Source organism: Xiphophorus hellerii, chromosome 9, assembly GCF_003331165.1.
Source record: "Xiphophorus hellerii strain 12219 chromosome 9, Xiphophorus_hellerii-4.1, whole genome shotgun sequence".
NCBI lineage: Eukaryota > Metazoa > Chordata > Actinopteri > Cyprinodontiformes > Poeciliidae > Xiphophorus > Xiphophorus hellerii.
In genome coordinates this window covers 25,006,484-25,026,982 of record NC_045680.1, presented here as the reverse complement: position 1 = coordinate 25,026,982, position 20,499 = coordinate 25,006,484, and the positions used below count along the sequence as shown (strand labels likewise).

The 20,499-nt window shown below is 42.6% G+C and overlaps 1 protein-coding gene and 1 long non-coding RNA gene across 4 annotated transcripts; one reads left to right on the top strand and one right to left on the bottom strand.

Annotated features, from left to right (window-relative positions):
• Window positions 1–1,527: 1,527 nt before the first annotated feature.
• On the bottom strand, window positions 1,528–17,721 carry bcl6aa (BCL6A transcription repressor a). Of its 3 annotated transcripts, none has more exons than XM_032572011.1 (10): window positions 17,590–17,721; window positions 9,246–9,338; window positions 5,544–5,715; window positions 5,216–5,437; window positions 4,173–5,129; window positions 3,903–4,084; window positions 3,644–3,811; window positions 3,431–3,561; window positions 3,203–3,340; window positions 1,528–2,969 (listed from the first exon to the last, which is right to left on the bottom strand). In XM_032572011.1, the coding sequence occupies exons 1-10, from the start codon at window positions 17,618–17,620 to the stop codon at window positions 2,826–2,828; spliced, it is 2,238 nt and encodes a 745-aa protein (XP_032427902.1). In that variant the 5' UTR covers window positions 17,621–17,721; the 3' UTR covers window positions 1,528–2,825. The 3 variants fall into 3 exon arrangements, with proteins under 3 accessions (XP_032427902.1, XP_032427904.1, XP_032427905.1); XM_032572013.1 differs by lacking the exon at window positions 17,590–17,721 and adding an exon at window positions 15,075–15,188 and having other exon boundaries at window positions 1,535–2,969; XM_032572014.1 differs by lacking the exons at window positions 9,246–9,338; window positions 17,590–17,721 and adding an exon at window positions 7,719–7,832 and having other exon boundaries at window positions 1,535–2,969.
• LOC116725721 (uncharacterized) lies at window positions 7,965–15,000 on the top strand. The gene is made up of 4 exons (XR_004340458.1): window positions 7,965–8,291; window positions 10,167–10,343; window positions 10,517–10,657; window positions 10,764–15,000. It is a non-coding gene; the product is annotated as an uncharacterized LOC116725721 (long non-coding RNA).
• Window positions 17,722–20,499: the final 2,778 nt, after the last annotated feature.

Here is a 20,499-nt window from a genome sequence, read left to right as displayed (position 1 = left end):
CCATTGTCGGGCTCTGCTTATTCTAACACTCAAATTGTTTCTTATTATTTATCCAAATATAGTCCTGCTCAGCATAGCGATGCTAGCAGAAGCCCGTAGAGCTTTTCTTGTTCCACACACGGTCCAACCTCTTGGGATGTTTGCTCTTCGGAAAACTGGCAGCCGAGTCAAATGTTTTCCGTTTGTTATTGATTCTAATAGTTTAAACACGACCCAGCAGACTGACGGTCAGAACCGTTTTGATTAGCAGCTTCAGCCGGCCTCATGCCCTCTTTATGACCCACACTGGCTTTGAGGCTGAAATTTGACACACTGCGTCTAAATTCAGGATCTCTTTTTTTTTTTTTTTTTCTCAACGTTGTATTTGTTAAACATTTATGTCACTGACGTGGAGACCAGCTGGATTTTTACTTTCTTATATGAAGATACATAAACGTTTGGATTAAGAGGATGGATTTATTTTTACATTTTTTCTCTCACATGACTGTAATTCTGCCATTGTTTTCTTCTGTAGCTGTAATTTTTATCTGCTGCTCATTTTAGACGGTTTTATTAGCAGGAAGTAGGCGTATGGTGGAATGTTAGATCTGATATGAGAGGAAGATCTGCAGTTTTCCCACAGTGCTGACCGTAAAGTTGAGTAACTCAGCAGAGGCTTGGTCCTGGTACCAGCCCAGTTACACAACATGGACACAGCAGGCAATTCCTAGATTTGAATCGGGGGGGAATTTGAAAACAAGAAGACAAATTTTTGAATCATTGGTTAAAACGTAATCACAGTATATTCTTTTAAATTACATTTCTTTTTATTTCATTGACGTTATACCAAAAGCACCTGTCATTTCCTTTTTGCACCATTAGGGGGCAGCAGACGTTGCACATTAAAATTCAAGGCTTTACACATCTTTACATTACTGGATCTACTTTGTATAATTATGTAATTATTTTTCTTTTTGTCAAGCTGTCAAAATTAGATTATAAGTAATTATTTAATTTCTAGTGAACCCATGAAAAACGACCGGAAGCGCCCCGCTGTCTTGCCAAGTTCTTTTCCACATTTTTTCATGTTACAAGATTCAGTGTATTTTATTGGGATTTTTATGTGACAGAAGAACCCCAAACTAATTCATATTAGAAAGTGAATTTTTTTTTCAAATAATGCCTTTTGAAAGATTGGTGTGCATTTTTTCCTTTGTCTCAGCCCTCTTTATACTCCGTTATCCCAAATTAAAACCGCATTATGAAGACCAAGAAAAGAAAGATTAGGGTTTTGAACATCTCTGTTCAAATCATTATTGATCTAAACTATTAGCCTGGAAATGCAGAACTAACTTTATGCTCAGAGTAACTCTAGAGGAGCTGCAGAGAAATTATTTGACAATTATTAGTTGTGTCGCAATTCTGCTCTACTTTGTATTATTAAATGACAAAATCCAAATATACTCTACATGTTGAAGACTTTGGTGATAAATTGAAAACAGTCGTTAATGCAGTTTTCTAAACAAAAATGAAAAACTCTGCTTTCAATACATAGAAATCCAGTACCTTTATTTTACATTCATACATTTATAACATTGTACAATAATTTTAATGCAGTTTAAAAAAAAAAAAGAAACCCAATCCAAAAAAAAAAAAAGTCTTGAATTTTTTTACAATGATAAAGTTTCATGTTGTAAGGTTACAGACAAGTATTTAGAAATATATACATACACACACACACATACTGGGAATCAGGACAAGTGGTGTCCTTGAGTTGTACCTTTAATAGAGCTGGTCTGAACCCTGAAGAGGTCAGCCAGCTTAGAGAAAGGCACATTGAATACACAGTGTATCTACAAACAACAACAAAAAAAAGGTCAAATAAAAGCTCAACATCGACACAAGTTTACGGTAGGATCTGGAACAAAGAGCAAGAACTGTAAACTTTCACTTATGAAAAAAAAACAACTAAAATGAACAAAAACCTAAAGTCACATCTATATATAAACACATCTGAAGCAAAAAAAGAGAGGAAAAAACAAACAGAAAAACAAAATGAGAACATCTTTCTTTTTTTTTTTTGCTTTTTTTTTTTCTTGGTCATTACAAAGCAGTACCCAGAAATGCAGTTCAAAAAACGCTTAGATTGGCTCTGCCAGCAGAGAGCAATCGCACAGATAGAACATAATATGTCACAATATTTACGTGGTCTGCCCGACAACGGTAAGAAATACCTCATGCACAAAACTGTCAGACAGCAGCAGCCGTCCGATACGTTTTCCATCCAATCCCAATGCGCCCCACCCATCCTGCCTGTTACGCCTACGTGTCTGTACATACGCTTAAAAATGTCTAGACAAATTTATATAGCCACAAAGCCTGTTTGTTTATTTTGTCTTAAAATATATGTACCACCTGTCAAAATTGTCAATACTTTCAGAAAAGTAAGTTCTCTGATATAAAATACTGTATTTCCCCCCCCAAAAAAACAACACATTGTTTACATTTCATCCTTCTCAAGAAAATAAAGCTTTATATACGTACCTTCAAATCTTAAAAACACTCCCAACATACATATATATATTTATATAATTAGATCTATAAAGAAATCATAAAGTGACTAAGATACCATAAGTGGCTCTAGCATCACATGTAGTGGAAACCCGTTTAGAATGGCAGACGCGGCCAATTGAATTGTCTCAAAAACACAGTGTGGCACTACTATTTTGGATGATTGTACAAGTTTGTAGGAGGGTGGGGGTCGTTAAATGCCAGGGTCAAGACTGCCTCCAAGGTAACCGTTTGGTTTTTTTTTGTTTGTTTTTGTCCCCCTCTTTTAGCTTAGCCTAGCATGTCTTTGTCAGGTCGGTAGGTATTTCTGCTGTGGACATGCGGTACTGGATCTTGGTGTTGGTGATGGCGCCGTGCTTCTGTCGGAGATGCAGCCGCAGCTGGCTCTTGTGGCGGAAGTGCAAGTTGCATTTTTCACACTGAAACGAAAATAAAGAAATATTTTAAAATACGCTTCGACCTATACGTCCCCAACCTTCAGGAAAGTGCATCATAGCACATGCTGTTAATTGATGTGTTTATCAACAAAAAAATGGTCAACTTTTAGTTTTGATGCTTGTAATGATGGGTTCTATTGAATGATTGGCTATTTGACCTGCCAATGAGAGCCAATCAAGTGAGAATTGGATGGAATCTCTTCTAATCAACCTACATGGTAGGGTTTCTCTCCCGTGTGGATGCGCAGGTGGCTTTTCAGCGTCTGCAGGTGACGGAAGCGTGTTCCGCAGATCTCACATGGGTATGGCTTCTCACCGGTGTGGATCAACACATGGGCACGAAGATGAGCGACCTGAAACAGGAACCCCAAATAAAATGACTGATTCAAATGTTTCAACAGCTTTTAAAGCACAACTTTGTACCGGTTCAGCCTTGGACTTACCTGTACAAAACGAGCTCCACACGTCTCACATTTGTATGGCTTCTCCCCTGAGTGGATGCGAGTGTGAGTCTTGAGGTTAGCTGGTCTGTTAAACTGAGCACCACAGATGTTACAGCGATACGGCTTCTCTCCTGAAAAGAAAGAAATCGGTTTAGACTTCAATGACAAAGACTTAAAAGATAAAAACGAGAGATCTTCGTTTTAGTTCAGTACCTGTGTGGACGGTCTTGTGGCTGGCGAGGTTGCCCTTGTAGCGGAAAGCGGCCTGACAGCGGTCACACTTGTATGGCTTGTCGCTGTGGACTTGAAGCATGTGCTGTTTCAGGGCTTCGTCGTCGGCAAACTTGGAGTCGCATTCGTTACAGAAGAACGTACCGTTTTCTGCTTGGTGGAGGGGAGAGAAATCGGATTTCGTTAATGGACGATGCCGGATACAAGCATTTCTAATCCAAACTTGAAACCATGTACTCACCACAACTGGAGTCTGAATACTCTGAGTGGAGCTCCGTCATGTCTTCGGAGAGGCGTGACCTGGGGTTGTTGGGACAGACGTTGGAGTGTTGGGGGGACTGAGAGCCGCAGGTGGAGCAGCCGAGGCGGTTCAGGTAGTGGGGAGGGTGGCTGTCGCCGTTCCTCAGTGACCCCTCGAGCGCACTGGGAGAGAAAAGATAAAAACAAACACTCAAGACTTCCATCATCCACAAGATGAAGTTTCTTAAACTTGCATCTTAAAGGCCCTCACTTGTTGATGATGTTGTTGAGACGGCTGGCCTGTGGCACGGGTAGGTCCTCGCCGTGGTCGCTGCTCTTACTCGTGGCTTGAGCGTCAAGGCTCTCGGAGTCGCCAGGGTGGATGTAGGGCTGCAGGCTGAGGCGCTGCGGGGAGCGGAGCCCGGGATCCCTCAGCCCTGCCTCGTCATCTTTCGCGCTTTGGTTCAGCACGATAAACTTGTACTTCTTCCAGTTGCGAGCCTTAGGGTCTGGCGTACCTTGCGTCACTTGCCCTCCGCCAATGTGGGAGAGGCCGGCGTTCTTGCTGCTGCTGGACTCTGTCGGGGAGTTGGGCTGGCAGTCTGATTTGAGGGGACTCTGAGGGCTGCTCATGAGACTCTTGCGCCCGGCAGAGATTCCCAAAGGATAGTGCTGATGGATGAGGTCGTCCTCTGCCTGTGAACCATGCTCTTTGCTCAAGTCTTTCTGGTGCTCAAGGGTCAACACAGGGAATGTGCGCTTTCTTGAGCTGAGGCCAATGAGCTGGCCCTCGTGCCCCTCCTTCCTAATCTCATTGTCTCTTCCTATTTCTCTGGAAGCAAAGGTGGTTGAGTGAATAATGCCAGAGGAGCCGGTACCAAGAGCTCTGGCATAGTCTGCCCTGATGCCATTGACGCCGTCATGAGGAGGACAGTGTTTGTGGTGGATCCCACTCTTTGAGAGGTCAGCGAAAGCGTTTTTGGCATCAGTCAGCTTACAGAGCGAGAAAGGGAATCCCGGCATGGGAAACTGCCCGTAGAGGTGGTAGTTACTGGGGGTGCTGACGCTGCTGAACATGTTTGTGCCATAGGGCCTTCCGTCCCTGAACGGAGCCAGGCGGCTGTGCAGGCTGTCAACAATATCATGGGGTCGATACGCGTGGACGTCCTGAGGCAACACCAATGGACTGACCAGAAACTCATCTCTGGGCAGCTTGGCAGTCGGATCACTGTGCAGGGAAAGAGAGAGGGGTTGTGAACACACAGACACTGATAATCACGGCTTTACACAAGAGATCTGACGGATTCCACCGACCTGGATTTGATAAATCTGTGGCAAGTGTCCACGACGTGGTCCATCTGCAGATAGATGGCCGTATTCATGATGGACATGATGAGACTTTCCTTTAGTGTGAGACGGGAAGTGTACATGAACTCCAGCAAGATGGCAAAGCCCTCTGGGTCCACCTTTGGGTCCAGACTGATGGCGTTAAGGTTGCACTTGTGGGAGTCAGTGAAGATGGTGTAAAACAGCCCACTGTGTGCATGAAGGGAGGGAGGGGGCAGGGGGAAGAAGGGTTAGATTTAAACCAAGAGTATAAAGAAAACGTGTGCTTTAAAATTTAAGAATAAACACAGCACACCTGCAAGCCATGAGAACAGTCTTGTGTGCACGAAACTGCTGTCTGTTGACCAGGATGGTAACATCTGTGAGGATGTCCCTGCTGCGCAGCCGGTTCAGATTAAGAAGGACATCACTGGCGTGGCGCGTGAACTGTATGCAGCTGTCTGCTGCACAAGCCATTTTGTCAAGTTCTGCCAACAAAATAAAAAAAAGAATGACATTTTTTTTTGTTGCTTTTTTTGCTCTTGTAAAACGATCAAACTCGTCAGTTCACTCCGTTCCACACAGACTCCACTGGTTTTAAGACTAAATTCTAGGATCTGACTTTGGATAAATGAGCTGTATTCAACTTATTTAATATCCCCACAAAAAAAGAGATGGTCAGATCAGAAACAGACGATGTCGCCAGAAGGCGGCGCCATTTATTAAAACAACATTTGGATATTTTAATTTCTGCTTTTAGAATAATTTCTCTCCTCCTCACTTTCTCTCGGAAACACTCGTCGAAAGCTTAACATGGAGTTCAAGATCAATTATTCAGCAGATAAATAAACTGCAGCAAATTGCAGGAAGAAAAATGGCTACAACATAAATGGGCAAAATTTAATAATAATTAGCTGCTGGTTTTTTAAAAATGTGGATCTAAAGTCTAGACTAATTTAAATATCAGCGTTATTCAAATGAACAGCATATCAATATCTTAGAGCATGTCTCAACTTAAACCGGAGCGAAAGAAAGTTTTCAGTGCGCGTTTCATTTTTTTTACAACCGGATTATAAAGTAGGGGAAATAATTCCCACAAACAGATTTTCTTTTTATCAGCATGAAAAAAAAAATCTGAATTTAAATCGAGAGATTTTAACGCCCTGATGAAGGTAAAACTACGCGGTGCAGCTTGTAACATTACATCAGTTTGTTGATGTTTTAAAGTCCGCTCAAAACGCTCCTGGTGCATTTTTGGGTCAACGGTTTTTCTCAAACCAGGGGCAGAAAACACCAGAAATATTCAAACTGGCTTTGAAGCTTACATGGGGATTTATGACGGTGTCATTAAGTCAAGTGTCAGAAGTGGAGCGTGTAACTGGACTCGTCCGTAAATAGAAGCAGGACTGCACAGACAGACCAATTGGGGAATAAAATCAAATCATACAGATACATTAACAGTTTCACTACTGGCACGGTCACCTGAAGTCCGTAACTGCGTCGGTTAAATTTAAATAATTCACATTTTAGTCAGCAAACTTTTTTTTTCTTTTTTTCAGTTTGTTTTACTTTCGTCACGCTTCTCGTTAAATCGAGCAAAAAGTCTTCAGCCCATAAACGAAACTCCGGCTCTCCCAGCGCAGAGCTCTGACTGACTCTCCCCTTCGGAGTGACACATTAAACTCGTCAAACAGCGTGCTGTCACAGTGGAACAAAAAATAAGAGACAACTTGTAGCTTCTACCGCGGAAAAACACACACACTCGCTCTCACCCCTACACACACACACACACACACACACAAACAGTAACATTTCCGCTGCAGTGTTACGGTAACAGGGGGATTTGTTCTGGGCAGCCCTTTGCGCTCCATTAGAGCAAATTACCGCGGCTGCTGCGCACCAGAAACAACATAGATACACAACCCGAAACGTGCGGTTGCCACGCTGTCTGCGAAGTTCGCGTGACAGCGCTCGCTTTCGCGCCGCCGTTCCTCTGTGTTTTGACACTTGAACGAACAAAGTGGGGATTTAATCACAGGCACCCCGAGCACCGTGCGCTGCGAGCCGCACTCAGCGCTCCATTTTCCTCCGATGTTGCTCCCTCAAACCAGCGCGTCATCACTCTGCTTTACAGCACCGCCGAGTGTGACAGCCGACAACCGCTGGAGACTGCCGTCCGCCCGCCCGCCGCTTCCAGACGGACCGGCCGAGCCGAGCCGGTCTGCCAGAGACGGAGAGAGCGGCGCTCCGGCTGTCACACACAGCCGCAGCAGCAGCCGCAGCCGCCGCTTTCTCCCTCTCCGGAGTTTCCACTGTTCGCACTCTGACACAGCCACACGCAGCCCCGGCCGGCTTCACAAAACACCCAAGCAGACACAAAAACGGACAAACGTCTAAAAACATAAACAAAGAAACACAAGCAGATAAAAACTTCGCGCCACATTAAATGAAAAAAATAAAAAAAATAAAAAAATGGAATTTAAAAAATCACCTGGTAGCGCTTTCCTAGAAACTTCTTGCATCACCACTTCTAAGAACCCCTGTTCTAAGAATCAGAGGAGCACAATTCTCGGAATTTGAGCCTGAGACCGTACCACTCTGCCGGCGCAGGGGAGAGACACTTTTTTCTAAAGTTTTCAAAACCAGCTCGTTTCAAAGCGCTGCGTCAGACGCGAACGGCGCCTGGCGATTTTTAGAGCGGAAATATATTTCAATACTCGTTCAAACGAGCAATAAAATGCGTGTAATTGTCGAAAATAACGAAGTTATTCGCTTCCCGGGGTCCGGAATCCCCCTGCTTTTGGTTCAGCCCGCGCAGTCACAGGACGGCGAGCTGGCGACGTCACCGGCTCGAGAAAACCAGCCCCCGAAATTCTCAGAACTAATTTATATTCCGTGACTTAAACGGCGCGCCGTGCCGCTGCCTTCCGTTGCATTTAACACACATACAGTCCATACATGAGCTGCGCAGAGACAGAGCTCTGAATTAGGTCCGTGCGGACAGGTCGATGTCTCTGCCTTGCTTTTGGGGCTCTTATCAGTTTGTAGGCGCATTTCCCTGCGGGTATGTTAACTTCATGCCGTCGGTGGGGAAGGTTTTGGGGGGGAGAGCTTTAATAGACTGATATTTCCTCTGTAATGCATTGAGTCGGTGCAGCGGTCGGATGGGATTGTTTTTTCTCAGCGCACGGTTTGAACTGACTCTTTAGCTCAGCTATATGTTGTTTTTTTTTTTTTTTTCCTCATCTCTGCTTATAACTGTTCGGTAACTGTCTGTAACCTTTGGCTGATTGTTGTTTTTAATAGAACTTTAGGCTCTTTGCTGTAAGGGGTTTGTCTGCATAGTAAAAGCAAACTTGTTGCATTTCTGTAATTGCATTGCAATAGGAAAACTTAAGGCTTGGGAGTCCAGAGTAGAGCACGCATGCAGCTCCTGGTTATAAATAAGTTAATGTTTAAAACGCTCTGGGACATGTTGCAAACATTGTTAAAAAAAAAAAAAAAAGTAATGTCAAGGTCAGGAGAGTGTTGTTTTGCGGGCTACAGCCTACTGTTGCTCAGTTTGGAGTGACTTCTGTTTCTTTTTGACTGGATTCATTTGATAGATGAGGAAAAATTGCACAAAAAAAGAGAATAATCTGGAAAATGAACAGTGCATTGCTTTATTTTAATGTGCATGTGAACTCTGCATCATTTTAAAAGAATAAAACTGCTCCTTTGTTTTTTCCACCTCTCTTTTGCAGCCATGTGGTGTTTGTTGTGTTGATCCATTTCTTGTCTGCGACCATCACCAGCCAGGCGCTCGCATGCAATTAAAGGCATCTAGGACAAGCCTGAACTCTGTGGTTTTTGTTTTCATCCCTGCGCAGAAGGCAGGCCTGGTGTGAAGTTGCGCGTCGTTTACAGGCTTTCATAGGCGAGCCTCCGAATCTCGGTTATGAGATGTAAAACGGGCAACGCGTTAGAAGTTGCGTTCGTCTCACAACATGTGGGCACACATTTACTGTCAGTGACTCACCTTGGAAGCCTTGCTTGTGGTGATTCCAAACCACGGATTCGCCGTCTTTTCTCATCCCGTTCACTCCTTGGCAGAGGAGGAGCATTTGCTGGGCTTGGGAGAGTAAAAAAATAAAAGAAACTGTTAATTTATGTAGGACATAAAAAACCTGAAATGATGAATAGTTGTTTTAAGACTTATAAAATATGATTTTACTCTTAAAGAAACAGGACATATTTGTGGATATAGATGAGTTAAATAGTGGTGGCCCCAGGACATTTTCATAGGGATGGCCAGACAGGGCCGGTAAAATTTTAAAGTGCCACAACTAAACAACAAAAATACATAAATATTTAAAACTTTATGCATGCACTGATTGTGTTTTTACATTTGTGTCTTTATTGAAGAAAATTACTCTTTATGTCTTTTATATAAATTGATGCTGATTTTCTTTGGGTGTCAGGGGGGTGACCAGCCTTTCTCCAAAGGTGCCCATGGCCCACCTGCCCAGCCCCCTGTTGAAGTTGCAACTGCAACTTTAGCTCAGAATTAGTGTGTAAACTGACTGACAGTAAATTACTGTTATCACGTGGGTTGATATACAGTAGATAAATGTGTAAAAGTATCAGAGAAAGGGAAAAAAAAGAACTAAAATGTTAGAGACATTTTAATGTATTATTTAAAGTCAGGGAGCAACAACACTAGCACGCATTGATTATTACAGTTAAATAATAATCTATAAAACTAATTGTTTTAAATTGAACACAAACTTGAGCAAAAAATGTAGAACGAGCAACTGCTACATGTGCTCAAGTGCCTCTACACCAGAGGGAACCAGCATTGCCTTTCTTTAGTTTTCACACCCTGACCTTTTTGTGTTGTCTGCAACCGGACAAATTTTCAAAGAGCAAAATTTGAAAGCACAAGGCGGCTTTCTTTCAGCCAGCTGAGCACCAGTCTGCAGCAGCAAGTAGGGAAGGGGCAGCACCTGCAGGCACAGATGATCTCTGGAAGTTTCCCAGAGGTCTCATTTTACGGACTTTGAAACCAGCAGTAAGAGGGAACGTTTCCCGTTTGAAGACTTTCCTCCCCTCAGAAACCTTTAAAGACTTTCTAAAAGTAAGTTCTATTATTTTGAGCATGAAACAAAAAAAAAGCCACGTTTTTAATGGTTTTGATGAGATTTAAACAACTTTGACTTGGTGGGTTCTGAGATTAATGTTGCCCCCAACAGTCTGTGCTCCTGTTTTTTATTCTTTCCTTTCTTTTCTTTCCCCCAACTTATTGTACAGCAACACACCCTCTCTCCCTCCCTCTCTCTTTCCCACTTCAGCAAGAGTGACATCTCCCAGTGGAGTGCCCGAGCATCCGCCCATTTGCAGCCGGAATCCCTCCAAAAAGAAACCAGCAACAAAAAAAAAAAAACACTTCAGGTATTCACGAACCATTGCGAGACTGGTGGTGGTGGGGAAGTAGGGAGGGCGAGAAAGTCTCCAAAAATAATTAAGACGGACGGCTTTTTTTTTTTTTGTTTTACAGCAATCTCCGATTCAGCACTGCCAAATAAAGACGGCGCGGAGCTCCAAACAAAGAGCAGCGTCAACTTTATTTCAATCCACTTGGGGGACGTTTGAGGCGCTCCGGCGCGGTTTATGCATAATGCACGGCCATAAACCATCCAGGAGTTAGGAGGGAGACGTGTAATTTACCAAGGCCTCATGCTGTGCCCCCGCTATACGGGGATGAGATAATTACCGCAAATCCTTGGCAAACTTTTTACTCCACCAATTTCTTTTTTTCCTAAAGAAAAAAAAACCCAGTAATAATAAATGACCCACTTAGAGAGGGGCAGATCAATGTGCCCCCGTCTGAACCCTCCGTGTTATCAAACTGCGCCGGTTAATCCTAATTGTCTCCGTTCAGGCTGCAGAATTAAACATTGTTCTGTTTGACGGCGTTCAGAAATCAAGCTCACCAGCTGAATTCATTTTAACGAAAATAATAATAATAATATTATTATTAATAATAATAGTGTGAATCGCTGCCGATCCAGTCGGTGCGCCGCAGGGTCACCGACCAGAAGTGCCCACTGACAAAAGCCCGAGGCCCGGAGGTTGCCTCACTTTCCCTCCTCCCTCCTCCTCCTCTTCATAAATTGCACTTTTTTTTTTGTCTCGTTTCACAGCAAATTTCTGCCAACTTCAGTGTTCATTGTCAGCAAAGATGAGTGCAGAGTTTTGTTCTGAGAGGCATGATGCAACCGCGCTGTAACACCAAACAGATAATGCTGTTAGCTACAGAGGTCTTTTTAGTTCCTTTCTTTAAAAGATTTTCTTTTTATATTGTTAAGTTTCACTTTTTTTACCCCCTCCCCCCTTCCCTTTCTTGTTTTTTTTTCCCTTCTCTCTCTCTTCACTCGCATGTAAGCTCGTCTTTCTGCGCGGCGGATGCGTGGAAACCATCACAAGGAGATTTGCATTCATATCATTTCACCTTGATCGTCTGTTTAAAGGCATCACAGAAAAACCTACTGTACATGCGCACATCATTTATAAAACAGGTAAAAGAGATTGAGATGTAAAAAAAAAAAAAAGAATGATGTATGTGGTGGAGGAGGAGGGTGACTTCAAAAGACTTTCTGTGCAGGAGTGAATTTCTTTTGGAGGTTTGCCTCATGCTTTTTAAAAAAGATTTTTTATATTAATTAACACAGACGACTTCTATTCTGACGGGCAATCAAGCCCTCCCTGCAACAAAGCTGCTGCGTGTCTCCATGTTGAAAGCTGTCTTTCATCCCGTCTGACAAGGTTAAACACAAACATGAGGAGAAGCTGCTTTTTTTTTTTTCTTTCTTTTTTTAAAAGTTTGTAGGATCTCACAGTCGGGTTCGGATTGTTCTTGCTTCATAAACTGGGCCAGACTTTAGAAAGGGCAGTAGCCCGGGGCGCAAACAACAGGGGGAGGGCGGCAAACAAATTTTTCGTGTATAGTGTGCATGTTCATATTAGAGACGCACTGATCCTGATATTACTATGTATTGATCTCGATATTGGAAAGAAAGTATTAGTTGGCCGTTTTATTTACATATTTGACCAAGGTGGTCAATGTGCTTTTGTCAGTTTCATTTTGGTGCTATAATCCTAATTGCACTGCCTGAACAAATTAAAGTCGTTTTTACATGTTTGACCAAGATTGTGAAGCTATTGGTGTATTTAACTGTGCTGTACTGGTGCAGAGTTATCACTTAAATTTGTAATTGAGTACATTTAGGTTTGCGTTTTTTAAAAACTACGCATTTTAAAACAATTCGACACTGTTTCTGTGTCGGATCGGTATCGGCCGATGTTAAACCTCAGATATCGGCATCGGAAGTGAAAAAAGTTGATCGGTGCATCCCTGGTTCATATTAAAGTCATGGGCTCGTTTCGCATGTGGGTTTTTTTTTTGTAAAACATTGGATTGTTTTATTAATTGAAACTACCCTCAAATATTTGGAAATTACCTATCCAACATGGTCCCAAAATGATGCCACACATTTTAAGCCAACCGTACATCAACTTGTAAATGCAACAATACAACAATATAGACCTACCTATAGTTCAGTAATTTGCGCAAGTAAAAAAAAAAAAATATATATATATATATATATACATATATATATATATATATACCAGCAAATCTGGTTCCAGCCCAGGGGCCTTTATTCTTCTCAATCCGTCCCTGTTCATATAAATATACAGTTCAGACCAAAAGTTTGGACACACAGTTGTGTCCAAACCTTTGGTCTGTACTGTATATATTGTGGCACTTCTGGACAACGAGTGTCTATTGGTTCCTTCAAAAACGCGCTCTTAAAAAGTACGTTGGCAGAAAGTTTTCTGCAGCGCTTTGGCGATTCACCTTGAGATTTGTTTGCTTTGCTCCTCCAAGCAAACAACTCGGAGCGCATTGAGAGCCGAGGTGTGTGATGGCGTTGGGTGTTTGGTGGGCTGGAATTTCAATTTTAGTCAAATTAAAGCCTGTATATTCCGGACTTCCTCTCAAGGCCATCTGAGAGGAGGCCCAGAATGAACTCTGCAGATCCGAACTCGGTGGAATCTTCCACGCATACCGGCGTGCCACCTGCTGCACGGTGGCTCAGATTCCTCCAGCAAACGCAGGAATGAGACTGACAACGTGTGCAAATAATGGGTGCCATCGTTAAATCTTTACTGTGTTTGCTCCAGAGCAGCAGGTCCGAGCGGCTGAAATTTGGGAGATTATTTCCAAAGCTTTGCCTCCGTATATTCAGAGGTATTCTGTCTTAGACGGGACGCCCCGGAGTGGGCGCTCAGATAGCCAACAGGTGGCTCTTATTACTCCGCACCACCCTGGATAATGATCCAATAGGAACCATGTGCCTGAATCACTCCACCTTCTCCTCATCGCTGCCCCACCAGTTAGGTGTCGAGCTGTGGATCTCGATGGGCTGGCTGTGAGAGCAGCTTTTCTTTGTGTCAGTTTTATCTTCCTTTTTTTTCTTTTGTTTAACTCAAACTGCACAGGAGGAGATTCCTGCACACTCCAAAGCTTTAAAATTAACACTTACTACATCATGAAAAACAGTCTCTTAAGGATTTATTTTATTCCAAAGCAAAATTAAATTTTTTTTACAGTCACCGTCTTATCTTCCTTATTAGGCATGTCATAGTTACTGGTACCAAGAATTTACTTTTTTTTCCCCTTTTTTTGGGAGAAATTTCTGATTTAAAATCGTAAAATTTTCAGGCTCAATGTTTTTACACTTGAAAACTGCTTTTAATGAGATGGAACTACCCGAGTGACCAGCGTTTTCCCGACTGCATGGAACGTAAGATAGTAGGGTTGGGCGATTACGGACTTAAAATATTAGAGATATTTTGTGGTACTATCACAATAACAATGAAAGTTAGGACAGCAGGTAATGTTTAGGTAATTGTATGGCTCCACAAACACAAATATTCTCATTTGTGATATGCGTCTTTGGGACAACAGTCGCAAAAATAAGTGCGATTTGTTCCACTAAACTGCACACGGTAACTGCATTTAATGAGTTACTGACGATTATTGATATTTTCATTGAAAATACGGTGGAGAAAACAGCATAACTATTAGCATAACTATTTTCTCCACAGTTTTGGGGGTGTTTAAAAATCATCTGTTGTAATTTATTGCACCAACAATTACACAAAATGATCAGAAGAAATTTACCACAATAAACGATACGATAGATGCCCTACAGATGGTCCCTCCATTACAATCTAGCTGACAAAAAAAAGGCAAATGTGTCAGTTTGGACATATTTTCAGAAAGCCAATAACGGTTCTAAAACTACAGTTTCTATGAGTAACATGTCTGTAATGCAGCTGGCTGCAAATTAGTTCACTGAGCAGCTAACTCTACCTCCTCGTCATCTATAACGATTTATTTATCTACCTTTTTATCTACATCTTCGTCTGCTTCTTGTTGTTTTCCGTTTTTTCGTCTGCTGACTCAGGTGGATCATTTCTAGTGTGCCTCTCTTGTGGTTTTACGTCTGTCCGCCTATTTTTAACCTCTGTAAAGCCCCTTTGTGTTGAACTCGGCTGTATGAAAACCGCTCCGTAAATAAAGTTTGAGTTGTTTCCGCTACTCTACAAATAGAATAGCAACAATTTCTGATATTCTGCTCAATAAGCATGCAAGAACTACTAAATGTAATAGGTGTCCTGCTGTATTTCTAAATACCAAACTGACAATAAATGACTGTTAAATGTTTCATATTAGCAGACAACAGAATAATTTGTACTTTTGTTTCAAATTACAGTAATTAGATCAATACATTATTACTACCATTTTCGACGTGAATACCATGAAATCATCCGTGACGAATCTCTTAGGTGAAGAGAGAAAGCTGATGCAGAAACCGGACCCGCCGGTCACCCAGAACCCAGTTCTAGTTTGCCGTTCGAACTGTTTAGGTAACACAGGTAACTTCCAGGGTGTATTTCCATGGAAGCGTTGGAAACGTCCACCGTCTCTTTTAAGTGCGTCGTGATGTAAGTGGTGAAGACTCAAAGCTGCCCAACCGGTTTTGAATTCTTTCTCGCCACACTTGGTGTGTTTGAAGAGATTCCCACACAGACGCGCTCCCGGCGGTATTCTGTTGTCATTCCTCCTTTTAACAGTCGCAGCTCTTCCCAACCCTCTCCCCTCCACACCCCGATTCTTCCCCTGCGCTCGGTCACACCGTGGCCCAGTTTTGATTTCAGCCGCATCAAATTCTCCCACATTACGAACCGCGCGCTGCAAGGTCAGAGCGGCTGGCTGAGGCGAACGCTAACGGCTGGGGCTGGTCTGTACGTGTGTGTGTGTGTGGCGGGGGGGTGTGGGGGTGGGGTGTGGGGAGGGGTGGTTGAACAGGAACTGCACACACCTAGCTGTAGGCCACGGTTCAACAAAGCAGCAACAGTGCACTCAGCGCTCCGTCTCTGTGCCACGGGGGGGAAAAAGGAAAAAAAAAAAAAAAACTAAAATATGAATGCAGTCCTGGATAGAGAGCACTGTTAATTTATTTTTCATCTGCATTTTTAATCACCCCGCCGTTCAGACACGGGGAGGTCAGCCTCTTCCTCGGCTTTCCGAGCTCTCTGTCAGAAAAAGCCCGCGCCCTCGCGCTTCCGACCATATTCCTGTGCATCAAACCGTCTCGACCCGCCTGTGGTATGTAGGTGTGTTTTCATGTCGGCTCCTTTGCTGCTTCCCCTGCAGCCAGAGCGGTAAATGGATTTAAATCCCAACATGGAAACGTGGGATTGGTGAGGGATGAAAGCGCTCTGACCAAGACTCCAGAAGTCTAAATAAATAAATGAGTAAATTACAACAACAAAAAAAGTGCATTTGTGGTAGATAGATGGAGAAGGATTCAAAAAAGGGGAAAGTTCAAGATTTTATTTGAAAAAATATGCAAACATATGCGTAATGTTTTACCTGCATATTTAAATTTGAATTAATGTGAAAACAAAAATTACGTTTGGTCTTAAAATCCTTTTTTTCCTCTTCCAAAACCTGAGCTGTTACTTAATTTAATTCACAAAAATCACAAATAATCCTAAATTTTTTTTATGCATCCTGCAAAATAAACACCCACAGCTTGTATTTACCAGAGATAATTCAACCCAACTAACCATCGTGCCTCATTAAGTTGCATTTTTATTTATTTATTTTTTGCCATGAAATGATTCTCTGACTGAACTCCAGTCACATCATCCCTCTGTGCTTTCGTTTAAAAAAAAAAAAAAAAAAAAAGCATCTCTGCAGCCTAGGAAGTTGCAGGTGGAAGTTCAGCACCTTCACGTTTACTTGCAGAGAGACATGATGCTGCACTTTGGGGGGGGGGGGGGGGGGAGGAAAAAAGTTCCACACACTCAAGACCACAAGCAAAAGTAGAGCAAGTGGATTTCAACTAAAGAAATTTCCAACCAAAGCGTGGGGTCACGTTGTGCATTTAACAACATTTACAGTAATCTGTTGGGTTTTTCTTTTAGCTAGTCTTTCATAAAGTCCTCTGATGGTAAAGTAAAAAAACAACAAAAGTTTCTTATTGAAACCACTCACCTTTTGAAATCAGTGCCTCCAGTGAACCAGGGGAGAAGGCGCTTGTGATGTAAAGGCGACACGAAAATCCAAAGTGAATCAAATAGTTCTCTCAAACTGCTCATATCTCATGGTGGCGGGTGTTTAAAAAAAAAAAAAAAAAAACCCTCCTATTTACATGTGTGTGTGTTTTTTTTTAAAATACAGTAGATAAAAGAAGTGGGGGCCATTATTTTAGCGGATGCACCGTTCCCATTTGCTTATCAGATGTCAGTTGATTTATCACACTTGTGCCTCGGCCGCTTTGCATGCCTGCGAATTGGGACTGAACGAGCAATTGAGCGATTAAATCTCTCGGATTGGGTGACCGACGTAAAAGTTGTATGGAAATTCTACAGATTTATCAACGCAGGTGTTGGCAGGCGAGTGTTCGTGGCCTTTGCATGCAGTGGGTGTTGGGTTTGGCTGCGCTCCATCCATGCTGCTCAGGTGTGAGCTCCTTACTATAAATTTAAGTTGTTTAGGGATGAGCTTATTTCGGAAACAAATAAAACAAAGTCTCCAACTGGGGAAAAAATAAACAAGAGGGCATTGATATTGGAATGAAAAATGTATTCCTTGAAGCATGCTTTATATATACAGAGTGATATTTATTTCTCTGCAAAAGCCTACGTGGGTTTAACGGAAACTGAGTGAGCTTCGTTCACTAATTCCTGCCGCTTTCAGTTGTCAGTCTAACTTATAATTAACGAGCCTAAGTTGGTCGTCTCACCTTTTTTCTGCTGGAACGCGTTGGGCATCATGAGATCTCCCGGGAATCAGGTCGTCGATTCAAGAAGCGAAGGGACCTCTCATGGGGTTGGAGGGGTTTTCCACCAGATCTTTTATCTGTCTGATGAAGAGCTAGACGATCCAAGACGCAGGCGGGGTGCAGAGAGAGAGAGAGAGAGAGAGAGAGAAAGAGAGAGAGATGGAGGGTCTGACTGATGTGAAGTCGGAGATGGAGCCGCTCTTCACTGAAAGAGCTGCGTCTGGCGGCGGCGGCGACAACGGAGCCTCTAAGCGTCTGTCCTCGCTGAGCAGGATGGGAGCGCTTTTGGGTGAAGAAGAAGAAGAAGGCGGGCACGGCGCGGTGCGGCAAGCCGGGCTGAAGTGAGTCGAAGTGACTGAGCGCGCCTCACGTTAGAGAAAACGGTCCACAGGGCATCCGTCTGGCTCTCTGAGCTGATAGGCCGTCTGCGCTCTAGCGTTCGCTGATTGTAGCATTCGCTTTTCCACGAATGCTGGAAAAAAAAAAAAAAACGTGGGACAGGCTCAGTTTGAAAAAAAAAAAAGGAGAGAGATTAAACAGCCTGAAAAAAAATAATCCCGTTTTTTTTTTTTTTTTCCCTATACAGACTTCATTTGAATGTAGACTCTAAAATCCCATTAAGCCACAGGAACTCAAACCGGGGGAGAAGCGCTGCCTTGAACATGGAGGAACTATTGGAGCTCGTGCCATCTGCCAGATCACAGGGTCTCGTCTGCAGAAACCTGCCATTGTTTTCTAAACAGGAGTTTCATACAGCAAATATTTCAGTGTCCCGGAGCATTAATCTACCTAAGCTTATCTCAATCCATGGAACTAGATATTGCTCTTTATAACTTGTGTGATGGAGAGGAGGAGGATGGGGAGGGGGGTGAGTTGTTGTTGCATCACACCAACTGTCACTTCAACATGCCACAGCCAATAGGAAGGTCAGCCGTGTTGCTGCTGGAGAGGAAATTAGGGGGTAAATCCTCACTACGTTAAATGAATATTCTGGAGGGGGGAGAGAAAAGAAGCTAACACTGTTAAATTCCCGTGGCGGTAATGAACGTGCACAGAGAAAATCAGCGAGTCAAGGGAATCGCCGTGTTTCCGACCCGACCGGTGCTCACCTGAGACTGGTTGGTCAAATATGTCAACATTTACCAGGTTATGCTAACCAAAACGCTCTTCTGTGTGGAGGTTGTTACTGATGGAAGGAGGTATTGACCCTTTGCATGTGACTCTATAGAAAACCATCATGGCCCACTCAGCCATGATGGACATCAAAACAACCTACGTGTACGTCAACTCCTGTAAAGCTAGTGAGAAGAAACCCACAGAGTTGGTGGCATAATGTTGCTTTTATTTAGTTGATTTCTCCATAAAAATAGTCATAGGTTGCTGCATGGCCGGCTGCAAAAACAGACAAGAATCTAAACCAAACTTTGGTTTCATTTTATCCTAAACCTTTTGATGAGAACTAAAGACCTGTCGAGAGTAGCTGTCAGTCGTATGGACTGTCAAATAGCCCATTGCAGCAAACAGTTTTTACAAACTAAGAAGATTAATGTTCACATACTATATGAGTAACTTAGTAAAATACAATCAACTGCATTATGACTTTAGGGAACACACCTGAACACTACCACTTACAGCTGGCTAGCAATGCTAATCAAGCTAACGACTAATACAGGATGTCAGACAACCAAAGAATTTAAACTGCTTACAGTCTTGTTCCCTTTTTTTAATGAATAAAACCCTGTTTTAGTAATTTTAGGCAATAATGTTGCCAATCATCTTTGCTAACATACACATTATTGTTAGCGTCGTTTGTAATTAGCTTACATCGTGCCTGTTGTTATGGATATTGATTTTAACCTTACAGGAGTAGCAATCTAAAAAAAAATCTGCATTTTGAAATGCATTTTAGTATATAAGTGTGCCATATTATTTTAACTACTTTAAAGTAACATCAGCAGACAAACACTGAATTTACAGTAAACAAGTTAACAAGTTTAATATCTTATATTTCCTCAACATGCCAATAACATAGAAATTGATTTCCATGTTTAATAGCATTTATTTTGTATAATCAGTTATTTAAAAAAAAAAAGTTTTGTTTTTTTTAATCACTCTAGCTTTTTCCCTCTCCAGAGCCCACTGACGGTGTAGGGGCCCTAAGCAGATGCTTAGCTCACACATGCTTTGGGCCGGCCCTGCACCAACCATATAAACTCAAATTACCAGTTATTTTTCTCAAAGAAAAAAAAAAATTAGTACTGGCGGGTCAGAACTATGGGGGAAAAAAACAACAACTGGAAAGCGGTCACAAATCTCAGATTAATGTACGTCTATTTTTCCTCTTCCAACACTCCATAAAACACTCACATCCGACGCTGTAGTGCTGCCACGAATCTATTTTGTTGATGGCACGTGCATCGGTGTGTAATCATACTTGACACCTGATGTTGAACTCAGATTAAATGAATGCACACACTGTGCAGATAAGCTCATCTCACCGGTTAAGAGCTCCCAAAGCCCTCATTACTGCATGCATTATATGCTGCGCAGCTTTCCTGCGGCAGCATCAGTCCTTGTTGTTATAGGAAAATAAAAAATAAAAAATGCATAGATGAAATGAATGCACATTCAGGGAGCCAAATACTGAAGGAGAATGAGGCATGTAGTTTGACAGCTCTTCCCGTCCACGCCGCGTTCACTGCAGCGAGCCTTGGGGATAATCCACGGGATGAGTGGACTAATATTCAGCCAATCCTGCTAAAGCCAAATTAGTCCAACACATTTCCATCAATTTCAGAGTAAAGCAGGCCCTAACAATCTGAGCTCTTGGGACGCTGACAGCAAATGACCGGTGAGCCTCGCAGATCCCTG

Coding starts and splice junctions, on each gene's coding strand:
- bcl6aa (XM_032572011.1), bottom strand. CDS start 17,620: ATGATGCCCAACGCGTTCCAGCAGAAAAAAG. Junction 9,339..17,589: donor CGCGTTCCAGCAGAAAAAAG/GTGAGACGACCA, acceptor TACTCTCCCAAG/CCCAGCAAATGCTCCTCCTC. Junction 3,341..3,430: donor GTGGAGCTCGTTTTGTACAG/GTAAGTCCAAGG, acceptor TTCCTGTTTCAG/GTCGCTCATCTTCGTGCCCA.